The 16,987-nt window shown below is 46.6% G+C and overlaps 1 protein-coding gene across 8 annotated transcripts; it reads left to right on the forward strand.

Annotated features, from left to right (window-relative positions):
- The first annotated feature begins 625 nt into the window (after positions 1-625).
- On the forward strand, positions 626-16,140 carry LOC108964007 (uncharacterized). Of its 8 annotated transcripts, XM_050974730.1 has the most exons (6): positions 626-2,180; positions 6,453-6,514; positions 7,532-7,629; positions 8,815-8,899; positions 9,266-9,374; positions 9,869-16,140. In XM_050974730.1, the coding sequence occupies exon 6, from the start codon at positions 10,190-10,192 to the stop codon at positions 12,290-12,292; it is 2,103 nt and encodes a 700-aa protein (XP_050830687.1). In that variant the 5' UTR covers positions 626-2,180; positions 6,453-6,514; positions 7,532-7,629; positions 8,815-8,899; positions 9,266-9,374; positions 9,869-10,189; the 3' UTR covers positions 12,293-16,140. The 8 variants fall into 8 exon arrangements, with proteins under 8 accessions (XP_050830687.1, XP_050830686.1, XP_050830690.1 ...); XM_050974729.1 differs by lacking the exon at positions 6,453-6,514; XM_050974733.1 differs by lacking the exon at positions 6,453-6,514 and having other exon boundaries at positions 9,277-9,477.
- The last annotated feature ends 847 nt before the right edge of the window (positions 16,141-16,987 follow it).

The raw sequence follows: 16,987 nt of genomic DNA on the forward strand, positions 1-16,987 counted from the left end.
CTCCACCTCTGTCCAGAGCAGTGGCCTCCGGGCGTGTCTGCCTCAGACAGGCTCTGCAGACTTGAGGTGACACAGGGCCCTTGACCGACACCACCATGTCCAGAAGAAGTTGTTTGTGTTATTTCTCGACCGTTGTCTCTTTTCATGTCTTCCCCGAGCCGGGGCGATGAACGATCTCCCCGAGGGCCTGACGCAGCAGCCGCTCGCGCCGCTTACCGGGGCCGTGCCGAGGTTCGGTGGGAGCCCCCTGAGAGCCGAGCCCGCGCCGTGCCCGCTCAGAGGACCTCTCGCCTCAGCGACCGGCACAGAGGCTGCCCCGCCACTGCCTGCCGCCGCCTCACGCTCGCCCGCGGCGCCTCTGACCAAGGCCCCCGTCCCAGCTGGGACGTCTTTCGGGGCAGACGGTCCGTTTTTGGCGCCCTTTTCTCCCTACTCAAAACGCATGCGCGAATCGTCGCCACATTGGAAAGGGCACCATAGCCTAAACCGCTTTTTAGGTGTGGTAATGTGGGTTCCGCCCGAAGTCCGCCATCTTGTGTTCTGGCAGAAGCCACTTCCTGTGAGTGCCGCCATCTTAGATGTGGTATCACGTGAGTCCAGCCCAGACCCGCCATCTTGTGTGCTGGCAGCGGCCGGGTCCGAGCGGTTCCGCCACCTGCGGCCCGGGCCGCCCTCTTGGGCGTTGCTGACTTTGATTTGCGGCCAGTTCCGCCCTCTTGGGAGCGGTGGTTGTCGCTGGCTATCACACACACAGAGACAGAGTCCCATCACAGCCCCGCAGAGCTCGACCGAGCCCCGTCCGGCACCGCCCCGTCCCGCCCGCTGTCCCCAGTCCGAGGTCTCTCGTGAGTTTCTTGCCAGTGTAATGCAGAAACAACCTCCCATCAACACCATGGTCGTAGTTCGTCTCTTCTCTGCATACAAAAGCTTCATTAGTCCCAAGCATCACCAAGGCCTCCAGAGTCTGTGAGTCAAGGGCAGTTGTGAAAAAAAACCCTGCTCTCTGCTCATTCAGTTTTCTTTATGACAAATACCTCTTTTATTGATCACATTTCCAATAACTGCAGGCAGCTAATCTATGTTCTTGGCAGGATATTCCTGTCCAAGTCCATGACAATTTCTTTTTGCAGCTGCCTCATACGTCAGCGTTTGCAGTTCCTGAATGCAGAGGGGAACAGGACATCTGTAGCCTTGAGGCCCTGCAGATGTTGGATTTTATGAAGATCTCAACTCTCTACAGAGGCCAACACGCAAGCCCGGCTCATTGCATTCCCGGCAGGAACACGAGGGGGTGCTGCAGGACAGGCTGTCAGCGTGTGGTGCTGTTCCGGCGCTCACCCTCTGCCCCCGTTGTTTCTCCTGAGCGGTTCCCTCAGCTCTGTCAACGAGCGCAGGAACAATCAGGTCCCACTGCACGGTCGTGCTCCGGCACTGGAAGCTGTGATGACATATTCCTAAAATCCTGGAATGTTCCGGGTGGGAAGGGACCTTGAAGCCCATTCCATTCGACCCTCTGCCATGAACAGCGACACCTTCCACTATCCCAGATTGCTCCAAGCCCCGTCCAACCTGGCCTTGGACACTCACTTCCAGTCACTCCAGGCTCCTGAGTATTACTGCAGCCTGTCAGACTAATTAGTTGTCTCTTGGAATGCTGTAGGAGAGAAAGGTAATTGATAGGGCTGAGGATCACACATACACTTCTGGGAGCGACAAACTGTGTTTTTCACCCAAAAAGTGAGAGGTTTTTGTGACACCAAAGCAAAACTCATCTCCAGTTGCATGAAGTGAGCTCTTCAGGAAAAAAGACGGGATGAATTTAAGACAAAAAATAACGTGGAGAATCAGCAAGTGCCAGCGGTCAGGAGTTGAAAGGGCGAGAACTCATGCGAGCAGGACCAGGAGTATGAGACTTTCGGATGAGACTAATTGCGAGCGCATTAATTTTAAAATTACTCATTTTTCCCCGCCGGCTGGCGCTGGTGAGGCGGGAACTACACCTCCCGAGATCCTCTGGGGCGACGCAGGACGGAGCCAAACAGACAGGGCGGGGCGAGAGGCGTGGCCAATGAAGAGGCGGGAGAGGCTTGAATATTAAGGCAGGGGCAGTACTTGGACGTTTTGCTGGCGGGAGGTGCTGTGTCGGGTTGGGCGGCTCGTGCGGCCGGGAGCTGTGTGTGGTATGTCCGGCTGGGTGGGAGGTGGGTCCGGGAAGGGTTGGCGAAGCCTGCGGCGCTCTGGGCTAAGGCGGCCTGAGGAGCTGTGGGGTCCGTGAGGGGGCGAGAGCTGAGGTGCTGTATGGTTACAGGTATGTGGGGCAGAGGGCTGTGGGGTCCATGGAGGACTGAGGCGGTCCCAGGAGCTGTGAGATGCACGGGGCTGAGGTTTGTGATACCGTAAGGGTTGCGCGCCTGTGGGGTCGGGGGTGGGGCCTGAGGGGCTGTGGAGTCTGTGAGGGGTCCTCCGGTATCAGTGGAGTCTGTGGGGGGCTGTGAAGTTCGCGGAACTGATGGCTGCCATTTCCTTGAGAAGCGCTCGGGGAGCCGTGAGGTCTGTAGGGCTTGGGGGGCTGAGGCATTCCTGTGGGGCTGAGGGGCTTTTAGTACTGAGGTGCGCGGGACTGATAGCTGTGGGGTACGTGAGGGTCGCGCAGCTGAGGGCTGTGGGATGCGCGGGTCTGAGGGGCACAGAGAGATCTGTGAGCGGCTGTGGTTTGTGAGGTGTGCGGGGCGTGGGTGTGTCTGGGGGGGTCTGCGAGGGACTGTGTGGGGTCTGTGAGGGGCTGTGAGGTGTGTAGGGCGGAGGGGCTATGTCTGTGTGGGATCCCTGAGGGGCTTTAGGGTGTAAAGGACTTGCCGCTAGCGGTTGTGGCGCTCTGAGGCGTATTTTTCTGCCCGGCACGGCGCTGGGGTGCCCGGACAGCGCGGGCTGCCCGGTCCCGGCGTGGGGCGATGCGTCCCAGAGAACCAACAGCCTCGCCTTCCGTCGGTGCCAGCAGGGAGTCCCCGCCGCTCTGCCCGCCGCCCCCCGGCAGGGGTCGAGGTTCGGCTGTGCCCCCCACCTGCTGGAACCGCTGGTCGAACTGGTGAAGGACCAGAGGGTCCCGACTAAGTCTGGCTGAGGCTCCCCCTGGCCGGAGCGCAGCCGTCGGCAGCCCCTGTGAGGAGGGTGGGGTCGGTCTCGGGGGTCATAACAGTCTACAGAAAGGGGCAATCACCGGGGATGGAGATGGTTTAATCTTAGTAGCTTTTTCTGCTAATGTTGCTTGCGTGCGGTTCTTCATTGTCAAGATGGGCGCTTTTTTCATATATTTCTGGTAGGGGGGAATTAAACCCCCAAGTCCCTCTAAAAGTTGGGTATCTAAGTGGTGTGTTTTGGCTGCACAGGAATTCAGAGTGAATTGGTTTAGGAAAGCTGTCTCTGTCAGAGACAGGTCCGTACCCAGCCTTACAGGTGTCCGTTTCCTTTTAAGTGTAGGATTAAAGGAGAGGTGGTCATGCCCCAGCAGTCAGCCACTCCTGCTTGACCAGGGAGAATGTGCAGCTCCTCGGTCAGGGACAGGAGATGTCCAGCCTGAAGAAACAAATCAGTGCAGGATCTTAGAACTCTAACAGGGTAAAGGGGTTGAAAATGGATGGGGAAAAGAGAAGAAGGTGTGTGTAAGTTGATGACTTGTAAACCTTGAAGCAGAGGTTGCGCCTTTCCCCCTTGCCTGTGGTTTGTCTCTGTTGCAAATACAGATTAAATAATAAAATTGTGAAATTGTTTGGATTAGGGAGAACCTTATAGATCATCTGGTTTCACCTTCCAGTAGTCCAGATTGCTCCAAGCCCATGTAACTTTGCCTTGGGCACTCCCAAGGATGGATCAGCCACAGCTCCTGCAGACAACCTTTGCCAGGGCCTCAGCATCCTCCCAGGGAAGAATTTCTTCCCAATATCTCATCCAAAGCCACCCTCCTTTGGCTTAAGGCCATTCCCCGTTGTCCTGTCACTGCACGGCCTTGTGAATGGTTGCTCTCCTAAAGACTCCCTGGCCATGTGTACTCTGCTCAAGATAAACAGGCTGATATTGCTTGAATAAGGTTGAAAAACTCTCTGTGGAGTTCTAAAACCAAGGCCAGGCTCTGACCCTTCCTGCAGGAAATTCTTGCTAAGCAGAAGAATTGGCAGAGGTGGCTTGCTGAAATGTTTGGAGGGCAGAAAAGGAATGTAAGAGGCAGAATACGAGGGAAGGGGAGAGAAGCCAGGCATGAGTTAAACCTGTAAGACAGAAGCGTAAGAGTTGAATTATTTTGGAAACCTGAAGGAAGAACTTGTTGGCTGTCTTGTGCAGAGAAGGCCTGTGCAGCATTCTGCAAGTCTTGTTTTGAAGTGCTTGTGAGGAAAACAGAAGAGAGCAGATCAAAAGAATTCAAGTGCAGTATCAATGGAATATTTATCCTGGCAATAGGATGACAGAGAGTAGCTTCCAGTGGCTTAAACTAAACATCAAAAGGAGCAGCTGTGCTACAGGTGTTGAGGCTGTTGTAGAGAAGTGATGGAAGATCTTATGTGAAGGGAATCAATCCCGTGAGCTCAGGTTTGTTTCGTAGGTGCTCAGATAAGCCCCAGTGTTGCCATGTTCTTTGTAGCTGAGAAAAGAGGAATAGAAAGTCACGAGGCTGATGCCTGGATGTGCTAGGGTGACTTTATGATGCTTGTGTCCCCCGTGGTCTGTTCTGTTGGTCACGTGGTGTGGAACACAAACCTTTCCAGACCATGTTAGAATGATAATGTAAAAGCAAAGCTTTCCTTGAAAGCCTTCAGGTCCAGAGTATGGCAAAAAGCCATTGCTCAGAATTCGGTCCTTAGAATAGATAGAATTGGGCCATTGGAATATCTGGCCAATGTTGTCCAATGAGAGAAGCAGTTGGTTAGGTAATCTCCTCCCTGGCATCTGCCCTCCTTCCCTACTCTTATGCCAGTGATTGCAAAATAAAATGTCCTTGGAGAAGTAGCAGGCAAGAGATAAGACAATTTTAGGAATGTGTCAATAAGGGCCTGTTCGCTGTGGGAAAGAAAGGTGGGAAAGTACTGGAAGTAGCACTGAGGCATTTAACAGTCTACAGAACTCCAAATACATGAAGAATACATAAAAGCTAAAAACTTCAGGCATCGAGATAATGAAAGTATTTTCACTTTTTCATTATGGTCATTGTTATAAGTGAAGCTTGGTAAGAAAAACTCGAATGAGGGAGGGATGCAACCAGTCTGAAATTCTTGGCAACTTCAAGGACATGCTTTTCATATAGAAAGCAGTTTGGTTAAATGACTGGCAAAGTTAACTAAATCATAGATTTAATATAGCTGAGAAGAGTGAGGAAGAATTATTAATATAAAATTTATTTTGCCAATCTCTTTGTGCTTTTTAAAACATTCATTCTGGTCTCTGAGTGGTTCCATATTTATTTTAATGTCTGCCCTTAGAGTAGTCTCTGCTCCCCTCTTAATGAACTTTCTTAGAGTTAATTCAATAAAATATCCTGTTTCTGGCAGAAGAGTCAGGGATGTTTAATTCCACTCCATTGAAGGGCAGTGCAAGAATAACCTTTGATGAATTCTCTGGCATATTAAAACCTGCGCATGGAAGAAGGGGTTTCTCTTATTGCTAAAGATGCCTCAAAAGCAGTTTGGGAAATGATGGAAAAAAGGAGTGAGTATTCCCATCACATAACTTATTTTGTGCTGAAGAGTCTCAGGGAATTGAAATAGGCGGGTGACAGTAGTTTGTTGCCAGACTAAATTCTACCTCTTCTCTTTGCTAATGGACCTCTGTGGGGGGACAGCTGAGCAGTGGAATAAAAAGTACTACACAGTCGATGAATGGTGTGGACATCTTGCACCTGGTGGGCCCAAAGCCCTGGGAACAGTCAACAGAAATATAAAAGAGGAACCAGAAAGAGTGTTGTGCTTTGTCTAAAGCAAATCATGCAAGACTGTGGTTAAGTGAGTTACCAGGAAACATAAATATTGTGGTTATCGCTTTGGCAGTGGAAAATTCTACCCGAAGCTCTGAGAGTACATAAACTGATCTGTAGAAACAGTAAATTGCCTTCTTGCTTGCACCAAGCAGAGCCCCTCTCAGCCACTGTCAGACCTTGGAAACTGTTAAGGGCTTTTTGTGGTGCTGCAATGGCCTCTGATGAAAAAAATTGAGAAAAAAACAATACTTCAAGTCTGGAGGCTGTTTGTGGACAAGATGAATATTATAGAATTGGGACAATCTTGGCTGTAAAATGAGAACTGTGTGTGATAAATGGACATGATTTGTGCTAACTAAATTGTAACTATATCAATGTTTTAGAAAATAATTGTTTTAAAATAATAAAGTATGTAGGATTGAGATAAACAAACTCCCAAACAGAATCGGCCTTGGCATGAACAAAGTCCTTTGTTACATGTGAAAAACAGGATACAGGATGTAATATTGAGATAAGCAAGATCCCAAAAGAGAGACGTTGGAATGATTCCAGGTGAGGAATCCAAGTTGTGGTTTTATCTATGAAATAATAAGGCTTATTTGGACATAATACTTACTTACATAACACAACGCTTAGTAAGCTTGTGCAAACTGTAAAGGTTATTCAGAGGATAGTGAGGAAGATGGCGAGCCTTCCTCTGAAAAGACCAAAGACAAAGCCAGGAGATCCCCTAGCAACAAGTGGAGCATGTGCTATGCAGTGTAGTGACATAGATTTCAGGAATTGAAAATAGAGGATTTATAGAAAAATATTGATGAATATGTATTGGCATACAGTATGGAAGTGTAGTGTGGATTACTTTGTTTCATACGTGTGTCAGGGTGAGAAGCCTTCCCTGTACCACAGTCACTTTTGCTTATGCTTTATACAAACCTTAATCATACTTAATTAATCACAGCCAAATTTTTTGTATGCTTGATTATATTTAATATACTTGATTGTATTAATTTATATAAAATTGCAGTTCAGTTAGAATTGCTGCTAAATTAAATTTTATTGTTTATTAATTAGACCTACAGAACATCACTCATAACACTGTTAAGGGACTTTTGTGGGGCTGCAATGGCCTCTGCTGGGAAAACTGAGAAAAAAACAAACTCCAACTGTGGAGGCTGATTGTGGACAGGAGAATGAATATTATCATAGAATTGGGACAGTCTTGGCTGTAAAATGAGAACTGTGGCATCTGTGGAAAATAAGGAATACCCAGGCTGACTAGGATAATGTGTATAGATATATATTCCTCAATATGTATAGACATTCCCTCAGAATAAGAGGCACTGGGCCTGGTGAGGACATGCAGGAGGAGCCTTTTAGGTGCCAGGGTTCAGCTGGTGGGCTGTGACTGTGTCAGAAGGGAATTCATTGGAGAAGTCTCCATCAAGTTTAATCATCTATAACAGAAAACATCCAGATGAGAGAGATGAAGAAAAGGGAGATGCAGAATGTAGAGGGATGTGGAGACTGAAATGCACCCCTGTGTTGTTAATGTTGCCTTTCCTTCCCCAGCGTCGTCCTCGAAGCACTGTGAGCTCTGGCTTGGAAGTGCCCCACCCAGTGCCCAGCTTCACCCCCTATGTGGACGAGTCAGCTCAGCCACAAATGATGTGAGTCTTGAGTTTGAGGTGGGGGGGTTGCATTTGGAATTCTCAAAGCCACTTCCTAAAATTGGGACTTGTTTTGCCAAGTACTTAAGCCTCTCGAGCTGGAAGAATTTAAAAATCGGTCGGCCTGGAAGCAATTAGTGCTGCAGCTTGAAGACAGAGGCTTCAGCAGGGGTTGCATAAGGACATGGGGAGTGTTCATTGCTGCTCATGATGTGGGAGCCTATATCATATTAATATATGCTAATGAGTTTAATAGCTTAGCTCAGTGTGTTTACACAAAACCACAAGCTAACTGTCTTGGGGTGCTGTTTGCTGTGAAAGAGCCCCAAATGGAAGCAGATTTGTGGGTGATTTTTTTCCTGTCTTGGGAACTCTGTGCTCAGCATATCTGGAGTTTTATACTGAAAGGAGCTATCAGAGTTGCCATGCCAACAGTGTTGCTTAGGTCGTGGAGGAGTGAGTGTGCTGCTTGTACAGTGCTCCCTGAAATGCTGATAAATCCCAGGAGATGGGGTGGTTTAATTAGAGCAGAGGAAAACACATTCTTTTCAAGGTTGCTCTGCCTTTCTGTGGCTAATGATGGCCAGGGAATAGACAGGCTCCTTCTGAGAGAGGAGTGGAAGAGACTGTTTGGTGTTACAGACAGTTCCCAGAGGTCTGAATTGCATGGAACCCAGGAATGCTGAGAGTTGGTGAACGGCAGGGATTGCATGTGGACTGCAGAATGGCTCTGGCCGTGGCTGTGCCATGGTTCAGTTGACAAATATGTAAAATCTGCATTCCTGTTTAAACTGTAAGATTCTTTCTTTCTCCTGGAAGTTAGTGATGGCACATCAGAGGGTAAATATGTTGGCATGCCCTTTTCTCTGGGATGAAGATTTGTTACTTACCAAGGCAGTGGCTTTTCATAGCAGGGGGAGGGAAGGAGTGGTATAGAACAGAGCATGAGGCTAAGTTAGCTGTAAGGGACTTAGGCTGAGATTTGGCATGTTGGTTTAGATTATGTAGATGAAATCTCATAAGTTCATTTTGTTTTTCTGTCTTTGAATCCATTTCCTCATGTTACGATGGACACCTGCTAGAACAGTAGTTTTAAGACTGTGTATTAACTATTTTAAGTAATGTTGGATATACTGTTTTGGAAGACCTGTGGATATGATAGAGCCTCTTGTTTTTTCTTTACAGATGTAGGTCTGCTTCCCCCACTGGCTGCTGTTCTATTTTTCTCTATATTTGGTGAATCCTCTACTTTGACAAATCAGAATACAAGGTAGAATTATTCAAGACCTGGATTTCAGAGGGAAGGAAAATGGGAGCATCAAACCCTTGCTGTAGCAAACTGAAATAACTGTTTCTTGTAGGGGTGTGTGAGGGGATATGTTGTGTTCTGTTTATACTGGTACTTTTTATTTGCTTACTCAGAGTCCCTGATGAGGAAATAGTCTTCTTTTCTTCATCTTCAACCTAGAACTATTTAAGCTGCTTTATTCTGGAGAGCTGTATCTATGGCTTGCTGCTAGTTCTGTAGTAGAAACTGGTAGATTGAAATGATCAATAGACTTGACTCTTGCGAGGAATTTGTTGGAGATGGGCAGCTGCTCTAATAAATATGTGACTGACTGTAACTTCTTCTTAGTTGTTCAGCAGATCGTGCCCATCAGAAAAGTGCCCGTCAGCCTCTTGCTGTTCGTAATCCTGTGGATTGTCTGAGTGCCAAGGAAAGCGCAGCAGCAGCAGGAGCCTGTGTAAGGAAACACTTGAGCCCATGGGAGATTTCCTGCCCAGGAGGCACCAAGGCAGCCTTTGCTGCTGTCAGACTGAGTCAGCTTGGCTGGACTGGCATCACAGGTCAAGAAAGAAGGATTCTAAACTGCTGCCTGGCATGGCTGTAATTGAATGGGGTGGTGATGAGATTATCCTGGAAATATCATGTTGTGGCTGCGGCTGCCTTGTCCCAGGAAGTGTTCCAGGCCTGGTTGGATGGGGCTTGGAGCAACCTGCACTTGTGGCAGGTGTCCCTTGCCGTGGTGAGGGGGTGGAAGTGGATGGTGTTTAAGGTCCCTTCTGACCTGGAGCATTCTGGGATTCTGTGATAAGTAGAGTTCTTGGAGGCTGAATGTCCCATTCATGTTGGAAGGTGGTGGAGTGGAAGAAAGGGAAGATAAATGTTCAGCTTTTAACTAAAGAAAGATTTGTGATGAAATCTGCAGGCTTTCACTGTCTTTTCTGTTTTTTCCAGGATGAGCTGAATGGAATTGAGCGTTTGAGTGAGGATGCAATTGTGACAGGCTCCTACAAGAACAAGACCCTTTGTGCCAACCCAGAGGACACGTGTGACTTTAACAGGGCTGCCCACCTGGCCTCAACGCCCTTTCACGGTGTGGTAGCTCAGAGAGTCCCAGCTCCTGCTTTCTCTCAGAGTGAACTGAAGGAAGACAGTCCAGAATCCAAGAGTGCAGCTCTGAATCAGGAGACACCAGTGGGTGAAGAGGTATACACTGAAGCGTGGGGAGCTGCAAAGGTTGAGACTTAAAATTAAGAAAGTGAGCCACTGGAGGCGATGGGATCTCATGTGTCAACCAAAGAAAAAGCTCAAGTGTCAGCAGAAGAAAAAGCTGTAGTGAAAGCGTGGACCATTATGTTGGGCCGTCGAGGGATAAAATATGATAAGAAAGCTCTGTGTACTTTCTTGCAGTGGTGTAGGAACCATGGGGTAGATGTCACCATAGAAGCTGCATTTATTGTTAAAAACTGGGAACGGGCTGGTGAATTGATTTTAGAATCAGCCTCTGGAGGCGATGAGACTGCTAAAAATATTATGACTACCTGGAGTCTGGTGCTGGATACTTTGAAACTGCTGAAACTTGAGCAAAATGCAAAAACAGCCGCTGAGGCACGACAGGCTCCACCTGCCAAGACACCCAGTGATAGTGGAGCTCATGAGGGAGCGCCTGGGGGAGGAGGTGCCACATCGAGTTTTCGGGTGGAAAGGACGGGCAAAAAGCTAGAAGGGAAGCAGCTGTCATCTGCACCTACCATCTCTGCAACTCCGCCTGCGCCGTGTGCACCTGCACCCCAGCGTCCTGCACCCCCAGTTACCACAAAGCCATTGTCTCCTCCTCTTCCTATGGATGACCAGAGTGATGATAAACTTCTGCCCGTGGCCCCTTCAGTTCTTGATAGGCCCAGTCACAAGCTGGGCATGGAAAGAGCAGCCAGGAGCCGAGCGGCGCTTGGTGCTGAGAGTTCCAGCAGGGAGCTGCCAGCAGCTGGAGCGGCGGGACGCCGCATCCCATCGTGTCCACAGCCAAAGCCTGAGAGGCCCAAGGAACCCCCTCTATTAGTAGGTTTGTGGGATCCTAACAGGGGAGACCCAAATTGTTGCCCCACAGCTGGCCCTCAGGAGGATCTTTTCACCATGCAGCCAGTGTCAGCTACTATCTCAGGATATGACCGGGTTAGATGTCACTGTGGGAAATTAAAGGCTCTTGCTAGTGGGGATCTTGAACTTACTGAACAACTTTCTGTACCAATGCCTGGGCTGTTCTTGGGTGGCCAAGAGACTGTGAGTGGGACGACTGGGGCTACTATCGCAGCATACAATCCAGTTCGATTTTGGCAATTTATGAAATTAATGGCACTTACTAGTGGAGATTATGAAGCCGCTGAACGAATTTCTGTACCTACATTCCCTATGTCCTCGGATGACCAAGGGCTGCAAAACAATTGGACTGTGTCCTATCTACAAGTCATCTTTAATGTTCTCTCCCAGTTACGCCAGCTAGCCACCCAACATGGACTGGGGTCTCCGGTTGTAACAAGGATGTTAAGGCTTCTAGCTGAATATGAAATGACACCCTTTGATATCAAGCAAATAGCAGGGTTGCTCTGTACCCCGATGGAATACATGGTGTTTGAGTCCACCTGGCAGCGATATGTGGAAAAGCAAGGGCTGCGTAATTTAGCAGTGCTGCAGCAAGATCCATGCTTTGGGGCAGGGGTCCCTCAACTTCTGGGATTGCCTTCCATAAATAACCCACAGTTGCAAGCGCGCCTAAATCCTTTGATATTGGCACAGGCAAAAGATTTAGGAATTCAGGCCCTGATGGAAGTTGGAAAAATGGCATTGGTAACACCAACTCAGAGTTGTGCAAAAATTAAGCAGGGCCCCAAAGAGCCTTATAGGCAATTTATAGAACGATTAAAAGATGCAATGGAAAAGCAAATAGCAAATGATGAAGCAAAAAATCTGTTGATACGGGCATTGGCACGAAGCAATGCAAATGAAGACTGCAAGAAAGCTATAGACCTATTACCAAGAAGAAATCCATCCTTAGATGAGATGATTGATGCATGTGCTGAAGTTGGAACTGTATCTTATGAAATGACTTTGTTAGTTAGTTCTTTGGCAGCTGCTCTGTTACCCAAATGCTATGGATGTGGGCAGCTAGGCCACATGAAAGCAAATTGTCCCCGTAGGTACCAGTCATGGGGGACACACCAGAGACAGAGAGCTATGCCTTTAGTGGGAAGCTGTTACCGATGCGGAAAACCCGGTCATTTTGCCAAGCAATGCTGGTCTAAATTCCATGCTAACGGACAACCTCTTAGTGGGCAGGGAAACAGGAACAAGAGCGCCAAAGGGAAATGCTTTCAGACATGAGCACCTTCCCATACTCCAGTGCAGGCCTATGCGACCAGCTCACAGGGACAACAAGAGAATCAGCTGACACAGATGTTTCTGTTGCTGGCATTATAACTTACAGACTCATTGAAGGTAAATAAAATCCCCCTTGAGGCCCATGGGCCTACTGGAGAAGGATTAAGTACATTACTATTAGGATGATCAAGAGCAATGTTACACGGGTATTTTGTCCGCCCTGGAGTTATAGATACAGACTATACTGGACAAATATGTGCTATGGTATCAACACCTGCTCCTCCTGTATCCATTCCAGCTAAAAGTCGTATTGTTCAACTTGTACCTTTTAAGTCTTTTGTTCCTAAAACAGACTCAAAGCTGCAAGAAAACGGAAGCTTTGGCTTGACAGGGGAACCTGAAGTATACTGGACTCAGGTCGTATCTGATCGAAGACCAAACGTGGTTTGTACTCTTACAATGCCTCAGGCAAATCCATCCCACATCAAGGTCAGTGGGATGATAGATACTGGAGCAGATGTTATGATCATATCTGCTAACACATGGCTTCAGCCATGGCCCACCATAGCTGTAGGATCTGTTGTTGCTGACCTTGGAGGTGCCACACAAAGTTACTTGAGTAGTAAGCCTAAGTTAGTTAAAAATCTGGAAGAACAGCCAGCCATGATCCATCCCTATGTTACTGCTGTGCCACTCACCTATGGGGAAGAGATGTCTTGTCAGGATGGGGGGTTTGGCTGGGAACAGTGTTTTAACAGAGGCCACTGTGCTGAAGGGCATAAGGCATCCCACACTTGCCTTAAAATTACTCACTGGAGGACCTGTGTGTGGATTGATGGCACCTTGAAAAAGAAAAACTGCATGCTCTTTAATTGTTGGTTAAAGAGCAACTAAATCAAGTACATATTGAGCCATCAACAAGTCCATGGAACACCCCTGTGTTTGTGATTAAAAAGAAATCAGGTAAATGGAAGTTTACCTGAAGTTTATCCTGTTTGGAAGGAAGTTTATCCTGTTTAGTAATTTTTATTCCACGACTTAAGAAAAATTAATACAGTTATGGAAAGTACCGGGTCTTTACAGCCTGGAATGCCATCCCCTGCTATTATATCTGCTACTTGGGACATTTTGATTGTTGATTTAAAAGACTGTTTCTTTACCATTCCTTTACATCCTGATGATATCCTGAATTTGCATTTACAGTGCTCTCTGTTAATCATGCAGCAAAGAAGGCCTTTTACAGATTCAGCCAAAATTGATGCAAGCACTGCAAGAGTTCAGGTTGCAAATTGCACCTGAGGAGGTGCAACAACAACCCCCATGGAAATACATAGGAGTTAAAATGTTAGATCAGACAATACAGCCACAAACAATTCCATTTTCAACTAAGGTCCAAACATTAAATGATGCACAAAACCTTTTAGGTATCATCAACTGGGTATGACCCTATTTAGGGTTAACTACCCCACATTTATCACCCTTCTTTAATATTCTTAAAGGTGACCCTGAGTTAACTTCCCCAAGCGTTGTGGTTTAACATAGCTTGTTTTTTAGTTAAAATCTGTTTTGCTCCCCTCCTAATCCTTATCTTGCCACAGAAAATGAGTAAATAATTCTGGTGGGTGCACTGGCGTTTGGCCAGCGCTAGACCCACTACATTAATTGGTGTGTTGGGCAGAAAACTCAGATTGGCCAACCAAAACCATTACACTTAATAAGTGTTTTTGCCTGGTGACTGAAACCACTGCATATTTTGGTGGAGAATGCATGCAACTGGTGAAAGCTGTGAGATAATGATTAATTAGAACTATAGGGCAAATCAAGTATTAAGTCATAAGTTTAAATAAATGATAGTGGAAAATTGATATTGTAATTATAGTAAAATGTCTAGGGGTGGAGGTTAGTGTAAGAAATTTTTTCCTTCTGTTTAGTTTAGTAATTTTTATTGTTCTAAGTAGAAGTTGTAATTTTGATAATTTTTAAATGGGTATTCACAGAGACAATAGGTGGAGAATGTTGTGGTTTAACCTAGCTTGGTTTTTAGGTAAAGAGAAAATCTATCAGTTATGGAAGTGGTTCTCTGTAAGGACTGCTAACAGCTTCCTCTGGACCCAACAGAACCAATCATCTGGCTAGTTTTGAATGTTGACACCTTGTTAAACCACTTAAGGAAGCCGAACATACCCCTGTGTAATCACATTTAAAAATGAGCTAAACCCAGGAAAAGCTCTCTTGTTTCCAGCTTTTGAACAGGTAACTGGACACTGGTCAGGCCAGGCTGCACTTTACCACATGGCCTGGTAGGGTGGGGCCAGGCCCTGCTCTGCTACTGCGCTGGCCATACCATTAAAATTGATAATGGCCCTGTCTGTATCTCAGAGAAAACTCATCCATTCTTGCAGTTCTGGGATGTGTCCGCATCTCACTGGCATTCCTCATTCCCCAACAGGCCGAGCCATTGTTGAGCTTGCCCATGGCACTTTGAAGTGCATTCTTGAAAAAGGGACAATGTCTGGTGAAACCCCACAAAGTAGGGCGGCCAAAGCTCTGTATACATTGAATCTCTTTTTGATATTGCCAAACTCCCAAAACCCCCTTATTTTAATTTTTTTTTTGTCATTGCAGTCCTATAGTGATGTCCAGTTGCCCAAGTCTGAGGTATGGGTATGGGACCTCATTACCATCAAGTGGGAAGGTCCTTGGGACTTGGTCACTTGGGGGCACGGGTATGCTTGTGTTTCTACAGATGCAAGAATGCAATGGGTACCTGCCCAGTGTGTGCGCCCTGCTCTAGGCTCTGCTCTGGATCACAACCAGCAGTGCCTCCCTGAGGGCCCCTCAGGTGTTGTGCATCTATGGCACAACCATAACAACCTTTTCATACATGCTTCCTGGGGGTACCCTTGAATGGCACACAAAGTGTACAAGTAACACAAAATGTTGTCAAAATGTGATGCTCTTCCCAGAACAATTGTAATGTTTAAAACTCCTGTAGGGAACTATGGGATGTTTGGGATGACAATTTACCTGTTGCTTTACATGAACCCCAAGAGTTAGACATTTTAGGGACATTATCAGCAGAAGGATGTGTACTTTTTGATTACACATTGGAACATGATATGTGGGACAGAACTGGAGCAGAAAAGCAATAAGTTACCCCCAATAGTTTCTGGATTAAAGAGATTGGCTTGCTTTGTAGCAAAAAGAGTAAATGAAATTTGCTTAATTTTGAGTGCTTTGGCTATAGATGTAGATATCATGCAACATGCTGTTGATTTTCTTTTGTTAGCTCATGGACATAGTTGTGAAGAGTTTGATGGCATGTGATGTTTGGAGGATTTTCTGGGATGGATCACTGGCTGGAAGAGTTAGGTTTATCAGGCTGGGTGAAGAGCCTCATCTGAACTGGACTTAACATTTTTTGTATCACCATAATTATTTTGTTCATTGTGCTATGTTTGTTATCCTGTCTGCCAAGGGCTGTGAGAGGATGATAAAGACCACCTTTGTAGTTGAAATACAAAAAGGGGGAACTATGATGTCTAACAGCTCGCCTACAGGCCTCACAGACACAAGTAACCTTGACCTTGACTTGATCAGCCTGTACCTGTGAGAAAAGGAAGTCTTTAAGGAAGACTTTTTCTTCTTTAAGGAAGAAAACAATGAAAAGCTGGAGGACTTAACTGCAAGGAATGGATGCTGGCCAATCTTTGGCGAGCACTTATGGAGGCAGCTACTGGCCAGTGAGCTGGGTGGCAGCAAGTGACCAGCCAACTGGGATTGAATGTGCTGCTTTTGACAACCATATAAATATGAGCTGTGAACAATAAAGATCACTATTCCTGCTTGAACCTTGGAATGTCGTGTCTGTCTCTGCTGTGATGCAAAAGCATATGAGAAGTGTTCAGTGCTGCTCATGATGTGGGAGCCTATATCATATTTATATATGCTAATGAGTTTAATAGCTTAGCTCAGTGTGTTTACAAAAAAGCACAAGCTCTGTGTCTTAGGGTGCTGCTTGCTGTGAAGCAGCCCCAAATGGAGGCAGACTTGTGGCTGGTTTTTTTCTGTCTTTCTGGAGTTTTATTCTGAAATAAGCTATCAGAGTTACTGTGCCACTAGTGCTGCTTAGGTCGTGGAATGAGACAAAAAAAGACTCTGCACATACAATGTGAATCAAGAAAAAGGCATTTATTGTCCTTCTAAAAGTTGTTCATATTTACTTCTTATCTTAGACAACACAGTCATACATTGTTTCATTGGTAGCTCTGCCTTGTCCATGCATCTCTTGATTGGTAGCTCTACTTTGTCCACCAGGCAAGCATGCATCTTTTTCTTAATCTAATTGGTAGGTGCTGGTAAGCGTCATTTTACTCGGGTGGACACCGCTATGTTTTTCACTAGCTTTGCTGCTGCTTCTTTATTCTTGCAAATCAGCTTTTCTCTCCACAAAAATGACCTTGTTCTTTAGTTCCAGAAGGTTAGGCCGGTTCATTAAATATATGTCCATTTTACTGTAAGTATGATCCCAGAATGGAGGAGTGAGTGTCCTTCTTATACAGTGCTCCCTGAAATGCTGATAAATCCCAGGAGATGGGGTGGTTTAATTAGAGCAGAGGAAAACACATTCTTTTCAAGGTTGCTCTGCCTTTCTGTGGCTAATGATGGCCAGGGAATAGACAGGCTCCTTCTGAGAGA

This window comes from Serinus canaria, chromosome 5, assembly GCF_022539315.1.
Source record: "Serinus canaria isolate serCan28SL12 chromosome 5, serCan2020, whole genome shotgun sequence".
Classification (NCBI taxonomy): domain Eukaryota; kingdom Metazoa; phylum Chordata; class Aves; order Passeriformes; family Fringillidae; genus Serinus; species Serinus canaria.

What these genes read in the sequence shown, in the direction of transcription:
- LOC108964007 (XM_050974730.1), top strand. Translation starts at nt 10,190, where the DNA reads ATGGGATCTCATGTGTCAACCAAAGAAAAAGCTCAAGTGTCAGCAGAA.